Below are 20826 nucleotides of genomic sequence, written 5' to 3'. Positions count from 1 at the left end.
ATTTCTCACAAATATGCTACACTTAAATTAGGCTTTTCTAAAAAGTTTGCAAGATACAGTAATTGGGAAGACAGTATTACCCAATACCTATAATATTACTAGTATTACACATTTAAATGAACTAAAATGTGGTATTAAGAGCCCTCTAGTGGCAAACTTCTTGCCGCACTCATGAAAAAGAAAATGTGTACATCATCTAATGTAAGAAATTTAATTTTTTAAATGACCAAAATACTAAATACTTGTTATTTGTGATTACCTAACGTATCAAACATAACTCATATGTTCTGGGCCATAATTGCCTGCATTATTATATCATACTTGCCTTGCATCAGTCTCTAAAGTCATTATAAAGATATAAAAAATGTAAGATTTATAATAAAATATGCCAACCTAAAATTGTGAGGTAAGCAGTTTACCCCCAACCAAAAAAAAAAAAAAAGCTGGAAAAATAGAGAACTTTTTTCTGTAAATCCAAAACATAGTTAAGTTTGCCTACTGATCTTACATGTAGTCCCTAATTTATACACATACACAAAAAAGTTGAGTATCATGAATTTATATGGCAGTTTAAAACATTTAGAATACATTTTGTCACACACACACAAATTGTGTTATGAATGAAATTTAGGGTTATGTTAGTTCTCCTGTAGCCGTGATTATATAGGAATACAAACATAACTTTACACTGTCTGTAAATATTGCCTCACACACACACTGAGTTCCAACTGGAATGGGAGGAGCACACCTTTCCTAAGGCTGAAGTAGTGACAGCAAGAGTCTTCCTATTAGCACATACTATGCCGGATCACTAAAGGGGTGGAGGATCAGAACTGCAGAGGAGAGAGTCCCAAGAATCCCCAGTAACCAGCTTGCAGAATCCATAAAGGTAGCAGAAGTGATCTCCAGCACACCCAACTGTAATGAAGAGGATCTTAAGTATCTCTCAAAAGACAGGAGGATAGTGGTTGGATTGCCCAATTTATGTAGGCTGCTCACAACAAATCAGACTCAAGTCAGGGCCTGCTTTTCATCACTTAAACATCCATTCATTCACTTCTTCCTTCCTTCGTTCAATAAACATTCATTGAGCCCTTATCATGAGCTCTACGCTCTCTGCTTAAATATGAAGTCTCTCAAGAAATTCTTGCCCTCAAGATCATAATTTAGTGTTTAAGGCAACAATTATAATAATTAAACAGAATGACAAGAGCATAGTGGAGGGACATCTGATTTAATCTGAGGAGACGGAGGATTCTCTGGAGGTAAAATTTAAGGTAAGTCTTGAATGAAGACAAGTAGAAGTTAGGTACAGGGATTATTAGTGTGATGGGAGGAAGGGAATTTCACCTCAGCACAGAGGCTTATCATGAACTTTCCCCCTTTAAAGCCAAAATGGGAAATACATTGTTTCATTTCCTATGAGGAAAGTATTGCATGTTCAGTACTTACTTATTGAAAATTCAAATAATACAATAGAGTATAGAGAGTAAAAAAATCACTGATAATATACCACCATCCCATCCTTCTCACGTTCTTTCCCCCACCACCAAAAGATAGCCACTCTTTGGTAAAGAGGCCTCTAGATTCTTTCTGTGCATTCATAAAAACAGAATCATATTGATAATAGAGTTTTAACTTTAAAAAAAATTTAATACAGCCTAGGGATCTTTCTATAGAAAAGTATATAAATCTGTGTCATTTTAAATGATAAAATATCCAAATACCCAAACAAACTAGTGTTGTTTGGATACTTTATAATTATTTTAATTTGTGTACTGTTTTTGCTACTATAAAAAAACTTCAATGAAAATCTTGGCACAATCATTTTTATTTATTTTGTTCTATTATTTTCTAATAATAAATTACTATAAGTGAAATCACTAATCATAGGCATGTTTACATGGTGCCAAATAAGGACTGTACAGATTTACACTTCTAATAACAGTATGTGAAGACGCCTGCCTGCTCAATCTGATAGGAAAACAAATGACATCTTTTTTTCTAATTTGATTACTTATTTGGTTCAGTACATTTTTGTATTTTTATTGGCTAGTTGTATTTCTTTTCTCAGCTGCCTGCTCATGTCCTTTGCTTAATTTTATATTAAGAAACTGTCTTCTCACTGATGTGTACAAATTCTTTATATTGGGGTATAACCCCTTGTCATGTATGTTGAAATATTTTTCTTAGTCTGTTATTTGCCTTTCAGCTTTGTTTTATAATGAGGTTTATGGGGCTACACAAATATTTGAATCCAATCTCTTTTTCGTTCATGCTTTTGGTTACCAGTGCTTTCGCACTGGTAAGTACGAAAGGTCTTCTTAGTAAAGATAATAAAATAAGTTTCCTATATTCTGTTCAAATACTTTCATTATTTTTATAATTTTTGAATAGTTCAGTTTGTTTTTATATTTAAAACTATGTGATTTTTTTTTTTTTTTAGTCTTTAGGGTAAAGTGAGAATCGAAATTTCTTTTAAATCTTAGTCAACTGCCCCAGCACCAATTGTTATATCAAACTCATCCTGTCCATTCTCGACTTCGAGTTTCTTTTATATAGATATTACACTCCTATTTCTATCCATCATCTCTCATTCTTTTCCCCTAACAAATCCCATCAAATTATCTCTGTCTTCCTCTTTTGAGCTGCTGATTGTCTTTATAAATCTAGTGATTTTTGCTCCCTGCAGTCTACTCACACCTACAAAAGGCGGTTTACACTGTTCAGAATCTGTGGCAAGTATAGGCCCATCTGACAAGTAGTTTTGTGTTGGGGGATTCTTTGCTCTAAGCAGTCACCCACCACCCTTCCCCCTTCAGCACAGAAGATGGCTTCCCCCTCCTGCCCTGGCACACCTCACCAATACTATGGGGTTCTTCTGCTTCTGTGGAAATCATACATACTTCAGCATTATTCATATTAGCATTTTCAGAATGTTGTGGAGTTTTCAGCAGAAGGATAGAGCACAGATACATAAGCATAAGCGTCTACACATGTGTCTGTTGGGTGGGTTCCTGGAAATGAGGGTGCTGAGTTAATGTTACTCTCACTTTCTAGGCAATCACCTGTCCCTTTCTAAATCCCATGGATATAAATCCTCCAGCCAGGTTCCTGTATCTACCATTCACACAATTCTTACCATTCACAGACTTTGGACAAGTTTTCATTGCCTTTTACAAAGTAAAATTATTTCTGCCATATCACTAATTGCCTGCTGATCTTTATTTGAGGTTTCTTGGACTATGTATTTGTTTTGTTTTTATTTTTAAGACAGGGTCCCGCTCTCTTGCCTAGGCTTGAGTGCAGTGGCATGACCACTGCTCACTGCAGCCTCGACCTCCTGGGCTCAGGCAATCCTCTCACCTCAGGGTTCCTAGTAACTTGAACTATAGGCACATGCCACCACATCCGGCTACTTTTTTTGATTTTTAGTACAGACGAGGTCTTGATATGTTGCTCAGGCTGGTCTTGAACTCCTGAGCCCAAGGGATCCTCTTGTTTAGGCCTTGAGCCACTGCACCCAGCCTAGACTATGTATTTGAACATAGCCTCAAATTTGATAAAATGTGCATCTTGCCATTCATTATAATGGTTTTCCTTGGCATACTTTTTTTTTTTTTTTTTTTTTTTGAGACAGAGTCTTACTCTGTCGCCCAGGCTAGAGTGCAGTGGCACAATCTCGGCTCATTGCAACCTCTGCCTCCCAGGTTCAAGTGATTCTCGTGCCTCAGCCTCCCGAGCAGTTGGGATTACAGGCACATGCCACCATGCCCAGCTAATTTTTGTATTTTTAATAGAGACAGGGTTTCACCATGTTGGCCCGGCTGATCTCAAACTCCTGACCTCAGGTGACCCACCTGCCTCAGCCTCCCAAAGTGCTGGGATTACAGTCATGAGCCACTGCACCCGGCCTCCTTGGTGTACTTTTGTGGCACTTTCAACATCATCATTTGCGTATCTTTATTCATCTTTATAACCTAAAATGGTTCAATGTAACATTACATAATAACAAAAACTGGATGTAGTTAAACTCATTGGTAAGGGCCATTCAAACTAAGAAAAGCTTAGCTAGGTACTTTCAGGCCCACTACCTGTCTACAGTAATTGATGACAAATATTGAGAAGAAGATATAAATTCACTATGCAGTCAGTATTGTAGTGGATTCATATGCTTATATATTTAGTATAAAAGTATTGCCATTTAGGAAAAATGGCAGATATGAGGCAGGACTAACTTGAAGCTCCCACTTGGACAGACAGAACAGTGTATGGAGACTCACATCATGAACTTTTGCTCCAAGAACTACTGCAGGAACACACCAGGAAAACTGAGATAATTCACAGACTCTGAAAGAAGCACTTGCCACTGCAAACTCCATGAGACAGCCAAAATACTGTGAGTGTCCAAAGTGTGAGGGGGGATAATCTGCCTCCAAACACACATCCTCACTGGAGAACCTGAAAATCCAGATCATGGGAGAAGGATTTAACCTTACCTAGAACTGAAATGGATTTAGAAAGCCGAATGAAATATAAAAGTAGAAGAAGCAGTGGGAAGAGCCCTGTAGGCGCTCCTGGTCTCCAGGGAAGCCATTTCTGACTTTTATCTCACAGGTGTCCTTGGGGAGAGCTGCCAGTGGAATTGGGGAAGGACCACAGGGAGAAGGAAACTTCTAGCTGAACTTTGCAATAATTTCCACCAAACACAAATTTTCCTGGGCAGGATCCGGGAACAGGGGATGGGGGGCGGTGGGAAATGGGAAGTACAGACACAAGCACAGAAGCCACAGAGGGCAGCGGGGAGGGCAGGGCAGCAAAAGCCCTGTTTGCTTTCTTAGCAGGGAGGCTGGTAGCCTGGGGCAAGATCTCAGCCCTACTCACTGGTTGCCTGGATATAAACTCAGTGCTGTTGGTGGTGCATGGTGGGAGTGAGACTGGCCTTGATGGATGTGTAGGAGCTGGGTGAGGCCCATCACTGCTGACTTTCCCCCACCTCTCTGGCAGCCTGTATGACACAGCAGAGGCAGCCATAATCCCCCTGGGAGCATAATTCCACTGGCCTGAGAAGCATACCCCCATCCCCAAGAGCAGCCACAGCAACCCCCGCCCAAGGAGAGTCAGAGCCCAGACATGCCTATACCTGCCTCCACCTGACGGTCTTTCTTTACCTACCCTGATAGCCAAAGGCAAAAGACATAATCTCTTGGGAGCTCTATGGCCCCATCCATCACCTGAGAAACCTGAATACTTATCCAGGTTACCTTAGGGCAAGCTTGTATCCTCCCACACTACCGCAGCTGATGCCCTCTTGAAAGCGCCACCTCCTGGCTGAAGGCCAACAAACAGCCAGCATTTGAGAAAACCAGTGCCCTAAACAAAACTACAACCAAGAACCCTCACAGATCCACTTCATTCCCCTGCTACCTCCACTAGAGCAGGTTCTGGTATCCACAGTTGAGAGCCCTGAAGATGAATTACATCACACGACCCTTTGCAGACACTCCGCAGTACCAACCTGGAGCGCAGTAGCTCCACTGGGTGGCTAGACCCAGAAAAGTAATAATAATAACTGCATTCTGGCTCTCAGGAAGCCTCATCTGTAGGGGAAGGGAGAGAGCCCATCAAGGGATCACCCTGTGGGACAAATGAATCTGAAAAGCAGCCCTTGAGCCCCAGATCTTTCCTCTCATATAGTCTACCCAAGTGAGTAGGAACCAGGAAAACAATCCTGGTAATATGAAAAGACAAGGTTCTTTAACACCCCCAAAAGATCACACTAGCTCATCAGCAGTAGATCCAAACCATGAAAAAAATCTCTGAATTGCCACAAAGAGAATTCAGAAGGCCGATTATATTAGGCTACTCAAGGAGTCATCAGAGAAAGGTGAAAACCAACTTAAAGAAATTGTAAAAATGATACAGGCGATGGATAAAAAAATATCCAGAGAAATAGATAGCATAAATAAAAAACAATCACAACTTCTGGAAAAGAAAGACACACTTAGAGAAATGCAAAATACACTGGGAAGTTTTCAACAATGGACCTAAACAAATAGAAGAAAGAACTTCAAAGCTTGAAGACAAGGCTTTTGAATTAACCCAATCCAACAAAGACAAAGAAAAAAGAATTTAAAAAAATGAACAAAGCCTCCAAGAAGTCTGGGATTATGTAAACAACCAAATCAAAGAATAACTGGTGTTCCCAAGGAAGAAGAGAAATCTAAAAGCTCAGAAAATATATTTGAAAGAATAATCAAGGAAAACTTCCCTGGTTTTTGCCAGAAATCTAGATATCCAAACACAAGAAGCTCAAATAATGCCTGGGAAATTTATCGTAAAAAGATAATCACCTAGGCACACAGTCATCAGGTTATCTAAATTCAAGACAAAGGAAAAAGTCTTAAGAAATGTGAGGCAAAAGATTAAAAGCAGATTTCTCAGCAGAAACCCTACATGCTAGACGGGATTGGGGTCCTATCTTTAGCCTCCTTAAACAAAATAATTATCAGCCAAGAATTTTGTATCCAGCAAAACTAAGCTTCATAAATGAAGGAAAGATAAAGTCTTTTTCAGACAAACAAATGCTAAGAGAATTTACCACTAAGTCAGCACTACAAGAATTGCTAAAAGGAGTTATAAATCTTGAAACAAAACCTCAAAATATACCAAAATAGAACCCCCCTAAATCATAAATCTCACAGGGCCTATAAAACAATAACACAACATAAAAACAAAACAAAACAAAAAAATATATATTTAGGCAACAACTAGCACAATGAATAGAATAGTACCTCACATCTCAATACTAACATTGGATGTAAATGGCCTAAATGCTCCACTTAAAAGATACAGAACCACAGAATGGATAAGAATTCACCAACCAAGAACCTGTTGTCTCCAAGAGACTCATCTAACACATAGAGTCACATAAACTTAAAGTAAAGAGGTGGAAAAAGATATTCCATGCAAATGGACACCAAAAGCAAGCAGGAGTAGCTATTCTTATATCAGATAAAACAGACTATAAACAACAGTAGTTTAAAAAGACAAAGAGGGACACTACATAATGATAAAAGGTCTAGTCCAACAGGAAAATATTACATTCCTAAATATATATGCACTTAATACTGGAGTTCCCAAATTTATAAAACAATTACTACTAGACCTAAGAAATGAGATAGATGGCAACACAATAATAGTGTGGGACTCCAATACTTCAACACTGACAGCACTAGACAGGTCATCAAGACAGAAAATGGAAAAAAAAAAAAAACAAAACTATACCCTAGAACAAATGGACTTAACAGATATTTACACAACACTCTACTCAACCACTGCAAAATATACATTCTATTATTCATCAGCTCAAGGAACATTATCCAAGATATACCATATGAGAGGAGACAAAACAAGTCTCAATAAATTTAAGAAAATTGGGCCAGGCACAGTAGCTCATACCTGTAATCCCAGCAGTTTTGGAGGCCAAGACGGGTGGATCACCTTAGATCAGGAGGTGGAGACCAGCCGGGCCAAATGGTGAAACTCTGTCTCTACTAAAAAATACAAAAAATAGCTGGGCATGGTGGCATTTGCCCGTAATTCCAGCTACCCAGGAGGCTGAAGCAGGAGAATCACTGGAACCCAGGAGGCAGAGGCTGCAGTGAGCTGAGATCACGCCACTACACTCCAGCCTGGCAACAGAGTAAGACTCGGTCTCAAATGACTAAATAAATTTAAGAAAATCAAAATTATATTCAGTATTCTCTCAGACCACAGGGAATAAAATTGGAAATCAACTTTAAAAGGAACCCTCAAAACCATGCAAATACATGAAAATTAAATAATCTGCTCCTAAACAATCATTGGGTCAACAATAAAATCAAGATGGAAATTTAAAAATTCTTTGAACTGAACGATAATAGTGACAAAACCTATCAAAACCTCTGGGATACAGCAAAAGTGATGCTAAGAGGAAAATTCATGGTATTAAATACCTAAATCAAAAACTCTGAAAGAGCACAAATAGATAATCTGAAGACACACCTCAAGGAACTAGAGAAAAAAGAACAAACCAAACCCAAACAAAGCAGAAGAAAAGAAATAGCTAAGATCAGAGCAGAACTAAATGAAATTGAAACAAAAAAAAATACAAAAGATAAATGAAATAAAAATCTGGTTTTTTGAAAAGACAAACAAAATTGACAGACCATTAGTGAGATTAACCAAGAAAAGAAGAGAGAAGATTCAAATAAACTCAATTAGAAACAAAATGAGAGATACTACAACTGATAGCACAGAAATACAAAAGATCATTCAAGGCTACTGTGAACACCTTTACGCACACAAACCAGAAAACTTAAAGGAGATGAACAGATTCCTGGAAATATACACCTCTCCCAGATTAAAACAGAAATAAATAGAAGCTCTGAACAGATCAATGGCAAGCAGCAAGACTGAAATGGTAATTAAAACAAAAATTACCAATAAAAAAAAAGTCCAGAACCAGATGGATTCACAGCTGAATTCTATCAGGCATTCAAAGAAAAATTGATACCAATCCTATTGACACTATTCCAAAAGGTAGAGAAAGAGGGAATCCTTCCTAAATCATTCCATGGAGCCAGTATCACCCTAATACCAAAACCAGGAAAGGGTATAACAAGAAAGGAAACTACAGACCAATATCCCTGATGAACATAGATGTAAAAATCCTCAACAAAATATTAGCTAACCGAATCCAACAGCATATCAAAAAGATAATTCATGCAGCCATAAAAAAGGATGAGTTCCTATCCTTTGCAGGGACATGGATGAAGCTGGAAACCATCATTCTCAGCAAACTAACACAAGAACAGAAAACCAAACACTGCATGTTCTCACTCATAAGTGGGAGTTGAACGATGAGAAGCCATGGACACAGGGAGGGGAACATCACACACTGGGGCCTGTCGGGGGATGGGGTGATAGGGGAAGGATAGCATTAGGAGAAATACCTAATGTAGATGACAGGTTGATGGGTGCAGCAAACCACCATGGCACGTGTATACCTATGTAACAAACCTGCACATTCTGCACATGTATCCCAGAACTTAAAGTATATAATAATAAATACATTTTTTAAAAAAGATAATTCACCGTGATCAAGTGGGTTTCATACCATGGATGCAGGAATGGTTTAACATGTGGAAGTCAATAAATGTGATATACCACATAGAATTAAAAACAAAGCATCTGACAAAATCCAGCCATCTATGACAAACTCACAGCCAACATTATACTGAATAGGGAAACATTGAAAGCATTACCCCTGAGAACTGGAACAAGACAAGGATGCCCACTTTCACAACTTCTATTCAACACAGTACTGGAAGTCCTAGCCAGAGCAATCAGACAAGATAAAAAAATGAAGGGCATCCAAATCAGTAAAGAAGAAGTCAAACTCTCATTGTTTGCTGATGATATGACTGTACACCTAGAAAACCCTAAAGACTCATCCTAAAAGCTCCTAGATATGATAAATGAATTCAGTAAAGTTTCAGCATACAAAATCAATGTACACAAATCAGTAGCACTGCTATACACCAACAGTGACCAAGCTGAGAATCAAATCAAGAACTCAGCCCCTTTTACAGTAGTTGCAAAAATAAATAAATAAATAAATAAAATACTTAGGAATACACCTAACCAAGGAGCTGAAAGGCCTCTACAAGGAAAACTGCAAAACACTGCTGAAAGAAATCACAGATGTCACAAACAAATGGAAATACATCCCATGCTCATGGATGGGTAGAATCATATTGTGAAAATGACCATACTGCCAAAAGCAATCTGCAAATTCAATGCAATTCCCATCAAAATACCATCATCATTCTTCATGGAACTAGAAAAAAAAATCCTAAAATTCATATGAAACCAAAAAAGAGCCCACATAGCCAAACCAAGCTAAGCAAAAAGAACAAATCTGGAGGCATTGCATTACCTGACTTCAAACTATACTATTAAGCTATAGTCACCAAAACAGCATGGTACTGGTATAAAAATAGGCATATAGACCAATGGAACAGAATAGAGAACCTGGAAATAAAGGCAAATACTTACAGTCAACTGATCTTTGACAAAGCAAACAAAAACATAAAGTGGGGGAAAGGACACCCGATTCAACAAATGGTGCTGGAATAATGGGCAAGCCATGTATAGAAGAATGAAACTGAATCCTCATCTCTCACCTTATACAAAAATCAACTCAAAATGAATCAAAGACTTAAATCTAAGACCTGAAACCATAAAAATTATAGAAAATAACATTGGAACAACCCTTCTAGACATTGGCTTAGGCAAAGACTTCATGAAAAAGAGCCCAAAAGCAAATGCAAAAACAACAATGATAAATAGATGATACCTAAACTAAAAAGCTTCTGCATAGCAAAAGAAATAATCAGCAGAGTAAACAGACAACCCACAGAGTGGGAGAAAATCTTCACAAATTATGTACCTAACAAAGATTATTAGATGCAGAATATCCACAATCTATAAGGAACTCAAACAAATCAGCAAGAAAATAATAATCCCATCAAAAAGTGGGCTAAGGACCTGAATAGACAATTCTCAAAAGAAGATATACAAATCGCCAAGAAACATAAGAAAAAATGCTCAACATTACTAATTATTAAGGAAATCCAAATCAAAACCACAATGTGATACTACCTCACTCCTGCAAAAATGGCCATAATTGGCACGGTGCAGTGGCTCATGCCTGTTATCCCAGCACTTTGGGAGGCCAAGGCAGGTGGACCATGAGGTCAGGAGATTGAGACCATCCTGGCTAACATGGTGAAACCCTGTACCTACTAAAAGTACAAAAAATTAGCCAGGTGTGGTGGCACGTGCCTGCAATCCCAGCTACTCGGGAGTCTCAGGCAAGAGAACTGCTTGAACCTGGGAGGCGGAGGTTGCAGTGAGCTGAGATCATGCCACTGCTCTCCAGCCTGAGTGACAGAGTGAGACTCTGTCTCAAAAAAAGAAAAAAAAAAAAGGCCATAATTTAAAAATCAAAAAATAATAGATGTTTGAGTGGATGGGGTGAAAAGAGAACACTTTTACACTGATGGTGGGAATGTAAACTAACACATTCCTGAAAAAACTAAAGGTAGATCTACCATTTGATCCAGCAATCCCAGTACTGGGTATCTGCCCAGAGGAAAATAAGTCATATGAAAAGGACACTTGCACATGCATGTTTATAGCAGGACAATTTGCAATTGCAAAAACATGGAACCGCCCAAATGCCCAGCAATCAACAAGTGGATAAAGAAAATGAGAGGTATATGTGTACCATGGAATACAACTCAGCCATAAAAGAGAATGAAATAATGGCATTTGCAGCAACCTGGATGGAACTGGAGACCATTATTGTAAGTGAAGTAACCCAGGAATAGAAAACCAAACATCACATGTTCTCACTTATAAGTGGGAGCTAAGCTATGAGGATTGCAAATGCATAAGAATGATACAATGGACTTTGGGGACTCAAGGGAAGGGTGGGAGGGGGATGAGGGATAAAAGACTACACAATGGGTACAGTGTCCACTGCTCGGGTAATGGGTGCACCAAAATCTTAGAAATCACCACTAAAGAACTTATCCATGTAACCAAATGCCACCTGTTCCCCAAAAACCTTTTGAAATAAAAAAAAACAAAACTGCCAAAATTAACAGAACTATAATGAATTACTATTACATGAGGCCACTTTGAGATAGATGCATAAGAAAAAAATGCTTTAGCCATGTAAATGCAAGTAATAGTTCAAATTATATGGTTTCAAATTATTTCACAATTTTAAAATCAATAATGTGAAATTCTTATGTAAAATACTGATAGGTTCTTTGTTTTCAGGAATATAAAATCACAAATCCTCCCTAATTTTATTTTAGGTTAATGGGGTTTAATTTTGTATTTTACTCCATATTGAAACAATGTTAAGTCCAAGACCTATTTACCCATTCTTTTTTTTCCCTCTTGGAAATGAGTTTGTCATGTCTAATCACATCTTATTAGCTAAGTCACATGGTCATGCCTAGCTGCAACATGGAAAGGAGTATAATCCTTCCATATTCCAGGAAAGGGAAGAGAACTGGAAATACTATTGTCTCTAGTAAAGCTTCTAAACTACCTGAGAGTTCACATGAAATTTTTATTTTAAAAACTATCTTATTGCCCAAAAAACATTTAAACAAAAATGACAAATTTTTAAAGAGGAATAAATCATTTCCCTCCTCTCTAAAATAAGAGCTATGCACAGATTTCTGGGTTCTCATTTCCTTATACCTTTAAAATTTTCACGTGCTTGTCATTAGAGTCTAAATACAATTTTTTTATACTTAGCATTATGTCATATCCATTTTTCTACATTGCTACAGAGTCTTCATAATTTTTTTTTTTTTTTTTTGAGACAAAGTCTCACTCTGTCACCCAGGCTGAAGTGCAATGGCATGATCTCGGCTCACTGCAACATCCGCCTCCTGGGTTGAAGCAATTATCTTGTCTCAGCCTCCCAAGTAGCTGGGATTACAGGTATACACCACGACGCCCGGCTAATTTTCTGTATTTTTAGTAGAGACAGGGTTTCACCATGTTGGCCAGGCTGGTCTCGAACTCCTGACCTCAAAGTGCTGGGATTACAGGCGTGAGCCACCACGCCCCGCCTATAATTTTTGATACCAGTGTAATATTTTAAATTGAATTCTTAATAAATCACGTGTTCTTAGAGTATCTAATAATTCCTATTCTGATTTTAAATTTGTATTCAATCTAATCCTTAATCCTTTCCTGTGTTTAAAGAAAATAAATCAATAAACCAATACATTTCATGTCTTAAGCACTTGTCAGAAAACTTGAGATTTTTTGGTCCCTCATAACATGCAAATAGGCTATTAAACAAAGAATCTGCTTAGCTCTGAGAAAGTATTACTAAATCCTTAAGAGACATTTTTTCTAACATAAATAAGTAGCTTGACAATCTTGCCAACAGAAAAAAGAGAAGAAGCTAACTAAAGGAATATGATTATTAAATTGGTCAAAAGCTATATCTAAAGATGTCAAATTTTCAGAGAAGAGTGTAATATTTTAAGAAAATTAATTTTTACTTTATAAAATTATTTCTTACAAAACCAAAAACTGAGGAAGTAACAGGGTAATATAAGATTATTTACTGTAAGTTTCCATTTAATGGCAAGTTCCCTTGAATTTGAAATATATAATAAATATACAAAAATTAAATGGCATCAAAGCTGCCCAGTTGTGCACCTAATATAAAAATAAGCAATTCCTGTGCTGAACTTTAGGATGTTGAAGCTAGTGGCTCAACTATTAATTGACTATTAATGGAAGGCAAGAAAAAGATACATATTAAAAATTGAGGCACTGGCAAGAAAGTGGCTCCCAGACAATTTCCAGTTGTTTAGGAAAAATCTTGAGAACACTTTAAGGGAATCTAATAACGCATGTTGCATGAATAAAAAAATGTGTATATTTAAATGTGTCCTACCATTTTCACTTCAATATCACCTTGTTCCCCCTCAACTTTTATTTCTTCCTCCTGAATTAAGTGAGACCCTCTTTCTTGTTGTTTGGACTCTTCTTCGACCTCTTTGCTGATTGCTTTTTCTACATTCTTAACATCATCTTCGACAAGCTCAGTTACTGCAGAAGTGTGTTCTTTTGACGGTGTTGAAACAGGGTGCAGTGCAGAAACATGATCATAGTGGGTATGCAGGAGTCGTACAGCAATGTCACTTGTTGCTAATATCCTTGGAATCTCAAATCCAATTTGTGTTTCAGAGAATCTAACACTTCTGTGCCTGTTAATAATTAATTACAACAAAAAAAGATGAGACCCTAGGAAACTCTAGATCTGTGTCAAATTTATACCTAAGCAGTATTTCTCTTCACTTTAATTTTGCTCCAATTTTGAGTCTGATCATATGTGCTTTCTTTGCAGCATTTGGACCCAGTTGCTGATGCTATCCTTCTCAAAACAGTTTATTGGGATCCATAACCCCACAGTCTTCTCCATCTCTGGAAGTTCCTTCTGTCTCTTCTATATGGCCTTCTTCCTAACCATCCCTTCAACGTTGATATTACTCAGTGCTCCATCCTAAGCCCTTTTTCTCCTCTCCCTCAACATACACTCTCTGGATATTGTTACTTCTGTGGCCTGAATTACTATCTATACTATCAGAGGTTTGTAATATGAGCTTTATTTTTCCTAGGTTTGGTTAGGAGTATGATGCATCTCTGAATGGACTTTAAGAGGTCTAAAAATGTCCTTCCACAAGTGCAAGCATCTGTAATTACTTGACATTCGGAAGAATCTATGACTCCCAAAAAGTGAAGAACCATTGGTCTATATGTTGATGACTCCTCAAAATATACTACACCTCAGATTTCTCTCAATGCCTTCAGCCAGTTGCACTTTGATATCTTATAAGTACTTCAAACTCAGCCAGTTCAGCACAGAATTCATCATCCTTACAACCCCCACCCCAATCATCATCAAAGTGAAACTTGTTCTGCCTGCACTATTGCTTATCTCGTAAAAGACACCACCTAATTCTCTTCTTAAACCTGGGTAGTGAGTACAGAGCTATTCATTTTATTTTTATTCTTTTAAAACTATACAGTTATTTCCTTAACTTTTCTGTACTTGACATATTTTACAATGAGAAAGGTTACTATATTGTCTCTGATTAGATGTAAACCAAAAAGTTGGTTTTTTTGTTTTTCATAGCAAATGGAAGGAACTTAGGAAATATTTTTTTCTTCCCTTTTACTAAGTATCAAAAATAAAGTCCAGTTTTTTTTTAAATGTCACATAGCTAGTCTTTTCAGAGGTAGGACCAGAACCTAGGCCTCCTAATTTTTATTCTGGTAATTTTTCTCTAAAACTCACTGCTATACTAATGCAAGTAACTTAAAATGTTTAAAGATCAAGCAGCAACCAAGCACTCATGAATTTGCCATCATCACTGTCATTCCTCAGAAAGATGTTTCTTTGTTGAAAACTATTGGGGAAATAGCACTAAAATGTCCAAGAAATACACATATGAAAACCTATTATGTTTGCCGGGCGCAGTGGCTCACGCCTGTAATCCCAGCACTTTGGGAGGCCGAGATGTGCGGATCACCTGAGGTCGGGAGTTTGAGACCAGCCTGACTAACATGGAGAAACCACGTCTCTACTAAAAATACAAAATTAGCCAAGCATGGTGGCACATGCCTGTAATCCCAGCTACTCAGGAGGCTGAGGCAGGAGAATCACTTGAACACAGGAGGCAGAGGTTGCAGTGAGCCGAGATTGCGCCCTTGCACTCCAGCCTGGGCAACAAGAGCCAAACTCTGTCTCAAAAAAAAAAAAGAAAACCTATTATTTTTAAGTCACAAAGATACATTAAAAAAAAAAAATCCAGATTGCCATATAGAAAGTACCTATTAGCTGGGCGCAGTGGCTCACGCCTGTAATCCCAGCACTTTGGAAGGCCAAGGCAGGCTGATCACTTGAGGTCAGGAGTTTGAAACTAACCTGACCAACATGGTGAAACCCCGTCTCTACTAAAAATACAAAAAAATTAGCCAGGTGTGGTGGCACGCACCTGTAATCCCAGCTACTCAGGAGGCTGAGGCACAAAGAATCGCTTGAACCTAGGAGGCAAAGGCTGTAGTGAGCCGAGATCACACCACTGCACTCCAGCCTGGACGACAGAGCAAGACTGTGTCTCAAAAAAAAAAAAAGAAAAAGAAAGCACCTACCACTTCTACTTTTTTGGAGGGCAGAGGAGTTAAGTGGGTAAAGAGAAGAGGAAGACCTGGTATTTAATGAGTGTATATTTGTAATAAACACTATGCTATAACTATGCTATAACACATGCACTAATGTTTAATCTTCAATCCAATCCTATTAAGTGACACAATCATCATTTTACTGATGATATACTGAAGCTCAACAAAGTAACTTGTGTAAGAAAATGGCGGGTTTCTGATTCAACCCTTAATGGGCTAACTTCCTGAAATGGGCTTTTCCAAACACACCATGCTGCTATGCAATAGGCATCTATCTGGCAATCATGATGTGGCTCAATGTCTTTCCTTCCACCTACAGGGAAAGTATTACCCACAAGGGTACCTTGGATTCTTCTTGAGGTTTGCCCACACATACAGAGTAACATTTTCATCTTTAATGACTTTTTCCATATTTCCACTGTCCAGATCTGCCAAAGTACTAGCTTGCTGTAAGAGAAAAAGAAAACATTATAAAGGGCCACAGGCCTCATAAATTATACAAATTAGATAAGTTACTTTATCACTTATGTGTTGGATTCCCTTTATTAATCACCTAAGAGAGTAACTTGGGTAAAAATAAGGTTCAATCAACATGACAAAGAATTGTTTAAAAAAATTCTCTAAAAATGCAAACATATTTACTTACTTAAATGTGCATCTCCTTTTTCCATTCAGTTTCTCCTAAGGCGTCTAAGAATTAAAGTTGCTCTTAGGTTGGGTGAGGTGGCTCATACCTGTAATCTGAGCACTTTGGTAGGCCAAGTCGTAAGGATCATTTGAGTCCAGGAGTTCAAGAAAAACCTGGGCAACATAATGAGACCCCCCACCATCTCTACAAAAAATTAGCTGGGTGTGGTGGTGCGCACCTGTAGTCCCAGCTACCTGGCAGCTGGGAGGATCCTAGGTGGAAGGATTGCTTGAGTCTGGGAGGTTGAGGCTGCAGTGAGCCATGATTGCACCATGCACTCTAGCCGGGGTGACAGAGCAAGACTGGGTCTCAGAAAAGTGAAAAATAAAGTTGCTTCTACATTTCTGGGTAGCACCTGTGGATTAATATGTTACCTTTCTCAGTCATAACATCAGAATCATGGCTTTTCATTTTAACTATACACATGCTGCTTTATCTGTATCTTATTATAATGTAGACTATTCTACTGCAAAAGTTAACCTATCTCCGAACACATCAAGTTTAGAAAGCAAAATATCTAGCTTATAAAATCCAGATAAGTCATGTTTTCACTAGTCTAATATTTAATATCCAATATTAACCATAAAATTCAAGTATGTTAAGAATTTTAAAATAAAAACTAACACAGTTTGATGCCTATTGCTCAAGAAATCAGCTGTCATAAAGGGTTTGAATAAGTCAATATGTGGTTGCTAGAATGTAAAAACTTCAAAATGCTGAAGATTATATTTATTATTAATTTTTTTAAGTGTGATTATTCCTGCATACTTTTTATTTTCTGAAACTAACTTTTTGAAGTGTTCAGGACAATTGTCTTGTAGAACTGTCCCATATTGTGGATTTCTATTATTGTTTCCTCATGGCATTGTTTAACTTGCTCCTCTATCCTCTTTATTTTTGTACACTGGAAGGTCTAGGGGTTTAACTGGATTCAGATCCACCATCTTCAGCAAGGAGGCATCATAGGTTATGCTGTATTCTTCACACTGCATTCTACCGAAGACATATGATGTTCCACTATTAATGATATGAACTTGATCGCTTGCTTAAGGTGCTGACCACCAACTCTCCCCCACTGCAAAGTACATTTTCCCCAATCTGAGGTCAAATACTTTGGCACTAGAAGAATAATGTATTCCTCAACAGCTTTTCACCTAATCATTTAAGTAGCCATTGAGGATCCTTATTTGAAACAGTTATTACACTGGGGATTGAAAAATGGTGATTTCCTAACTGATCACTGCATCCACATTAGATAGATGGCATTCTACTGTAAAGAACTGTTCTTTCTTCACTCCACCTTCCCCCTTTGTTTCTGAAGTACCACTATAAACTCATACATTTTTATTTATTCAATTTGTTATAATTGATTATAATCATTATTCTGATATTCAAATTATTCCAAATTTGATCAGTGGGACTTCTAAGCTAGCCTCTTAGCTAACGGCATCCCTTTCATACAATGTCATTAGTCTCTGAGTGTTTGCTTGCCTTCTAGCACAGTAAGATAATCCAGCCTCATCTTTCACTTTTCCTGCCCCAGAACTGAAATCCCAAATCCTATTTATGGAATAAAAAGAAATCTGGTTCATGCTGATATTTCCATTTCAAATATAACATTATAGTTTCTTCTTCTTCTCCTTCTTCTTCTATTTTTACTTTTATTTTTTTGAGACAGAGTCTGCCTCTGTTGCCCAGGTTGAAGTGCAGTGGTTCACTGCAGCACTGACATCCTGGACTCAAGCGATGCCCCCACCTCAGGCTCCCAAGTAGCTGGGACAACAGGCAAACCATGCTTGGGTAATATATATATTAGGATGAGGTCTCCTATCCTATCCTTACATATTATTATCCTAAGAATAATAAGATTGGTGCAAAAGTAATTGCGGTTTTTGCCATTACTTTTAATGGCAAATAGAAATAGTATTCTATTTCTTTAAAAATAAAATATTTGGCGGGGAGCAGTGGCTCACACATGTAATCCCAGTACTTTGGGAGGCCAAGGAAGAAAGACTGTTTGTGTCCAGAAGTTTGAGACCAGCCTGGGTAACACAGGGAGATCCCATCTTTACTATCTCTAAAAAACAAAACAAAACAAAATAAATTATGTTTAAAAATAAAATATTATCAGTTATTAAATCTGGATAAATATATGTACTCTAAATTATTCTGCTAACTTTTCCATAATCTCTTCATTTTTCAATTTAAAAAATACTGGATTATAACATAAAATGTTAGCTCTTATAAAACTTAATATATAAGCAAAATATCACACTTACTCTGAGAAGTATTTCTGTGGCTACACCGAATTTAAGATGAAGGAGCTCCTGCAGTTGTAGTACTGATTCTTGGTACTGTATTATATTTTTGTCTTGCAAATCACATGATGGAGTTTCCAATAAAATAAATTTCAATTTCTCAATTAACTGTAAAGTAAAAGAATATTTGCATTAATTCTCAGAGAAATAGTCAAGGACAAGTGAAAAAGGGAATGTTTTATCCCTTTTGAATTGAGGAACACATTCTTAGCAAAACATATAGAAACCTTTCCTGTATTTATTCTGTAATTTAAGATAATAAACAAAAATTTCCTCCTAAACTCCCTTAAAATTAATTATAACACACTGAATAAATAAAAATCCATGAGTCTATAGTGTTAGACGTTCAGAAATGAAGGGGGAAGGTGGGGTGAAGAAAGACCAGTTCTTTACAGAAGAATGCCATCTATCTAATGTAGATGCAATGATCACTTAGCAAATCACCATCTTTCAATCCCCAGTGTAATAACTGCTTCAGATAAAGATCCTCAATGGCTACCTAAATGGTTAGGTGAAAAGCTGTTGAGGAACACATAATTGTCCCAGTGCCAAAGTATTTGACCTCCAATTGGGGAAAATGTACTTTGCAATGTGGAGATTTAATGGCAAACACCTTAACCATGTGATCAAATTCGCATCATTAAATTAATAATGGAGGCCAGGCGCAGTGGCTCATGCCTGCAATCCCAGCACTTTGGGAGGCTGAGGCGGGCAGATCACGAGGTCAGGAGATCGAGACTATCCTGGCTAACACAGTGAAACCCCGTCTCTACTAAAAATACAAAAAATTAGCCGGGTGTGGTGGCGGGTGCCTGTAGGCCCAGCAACTCGGGAGGCTGAGTCAGGAGGATGGTGTGAACCCGGGAGGCGGAGCTTGCAGTGAGCCGAGATTGCACCACTGCATTCCAGCCCGGAAGACAGCAAGACTCTGTCTCAAAAAAAAAAAAAAAAAAAAAAAAATTAATAATGGAACATCATATGGCTTCTGATAGGATGCAGTATGAAGAACACAACATAACCTATGATGCCTTCTTGCTGAAAATGGCGGCTCTGAATCTAATTAAACCCTCGGATCTACCAGTTAACTATGTGTGACAGAGCTTTCATTAGCAAGTTAATAAACGAGTGGCAACTTGTCATTACCTAAGACTGAGAGATAACAGAAAAAACAAAATATAACAACAATCAGGAGAAGGAGATGGAAGAGAACTACTAATATTTTTACTGAATGCTTACAATGCACCAGGAACTGTTCTAAATGCTGTATATGTTTTAATGCATTCATTCTTCATTATAACTCTATGAGGTAGATATTGTTACTGTGCATATTTTACAGATAATGAAACTGAGGCACAGTGTGATGAAGGAACAACTAGTAAGTGGCAGAATTAAATTTTGAACACTAACACAGATAATACATAGAAATTTTCTGAATTAAGACAGGCAGCATCGTAGCGTAGGGTAGTATGGACTCAAGCAAGAATGCTGGGCTTCAATCCTGGCCACCTCTCAACTAGCAGTGTGGTCTTGGGCAAGTTATTGCCTCAATTTCCTCATTGGGAAAATGGGGTTTTTAGTACCTATCTCCTAGTGTTATTATGAGAACTCAGAAAGCCAATATTTCCAAAGCTTGGCATAGATTAAGCACTATATGAGAGTTTATTAAATAAATTTGAAAATTTGGAAATTGGTGTTCACTACGGGGCCATTTCCTTCTGTTACTGCTATCCAACTCCACTTTTCTGCAGCTTTCTGCTTTCTTCCTTTCCTATTGCTGTGATTACTCCCCTCTTCTGTCTCCTGTGTTATTGAACTTATCCTTTTCTCATCGTTTTTGCTCTTACTTCTACTTCTGACTCCTCATTCTTGTAACAGGAAGATGTCCCTTGCAGCTCATCACTGGTGAACTCTAGTACTACTTCCCACTGCCTCCCTGCTAACTGCAAAGTACCAGATTCCTAAGCTGACGTCATGCGATGGCAG

The 20826-nt window shown here is 37.8% G+C and overlaps 1 protein-coding gene across 5 annotated transcripts in view; it reads right to left on the bottom strand.

The window, feature by feature from the left end:
* Positions 1–20826, bottom strand: part of DNAI7 (dynein axonemal intermediate chain 7) — a 100473-nt gene that overhangs the window by 33467 nt on the left and 46180 nt on the right. For all 5 annotated transcript variants that reach the window (XM_055358025.2, XM_031000872.3, XM_055358027.2 and 2 more), the window contains 3 exons: positions 18805–18951; positions 16181–16284; positions 13547–13859 (listed from right to left, as the gene is read on the bottom strand). In XM_055358025.2, coding sequence (XP_055214000.1) covers positions 13547–13859; positions 16181–16284; positions 18805–18951 — 564 coding nt within the window. The remainder of the gene's footprint in view (positions 1–13546; positions 13860–16180; positions 16285–18804; positions 18952–20826) is intronic.

The sequence above is a fragment of the Gorilla gorilla genome, chromosome 10 (assembly GCF_029281585.2).
Source record: "Gorilla gorilla gorilla isolate KB3781 chromosome 10, NHGRI_mGorGor1-v2.1_pri, whole genome shotgun sequence".
In the NCBI taxonomy this organism is placed as follows: Eukaryota; Metazoa; Chordata; class Mammalia; order Primates; family Hominidae; genus Gorilla; species Gorilla gorilla.
This window is presented reverse-complemented; position numbering and strand designations above follow the sequence as displayed.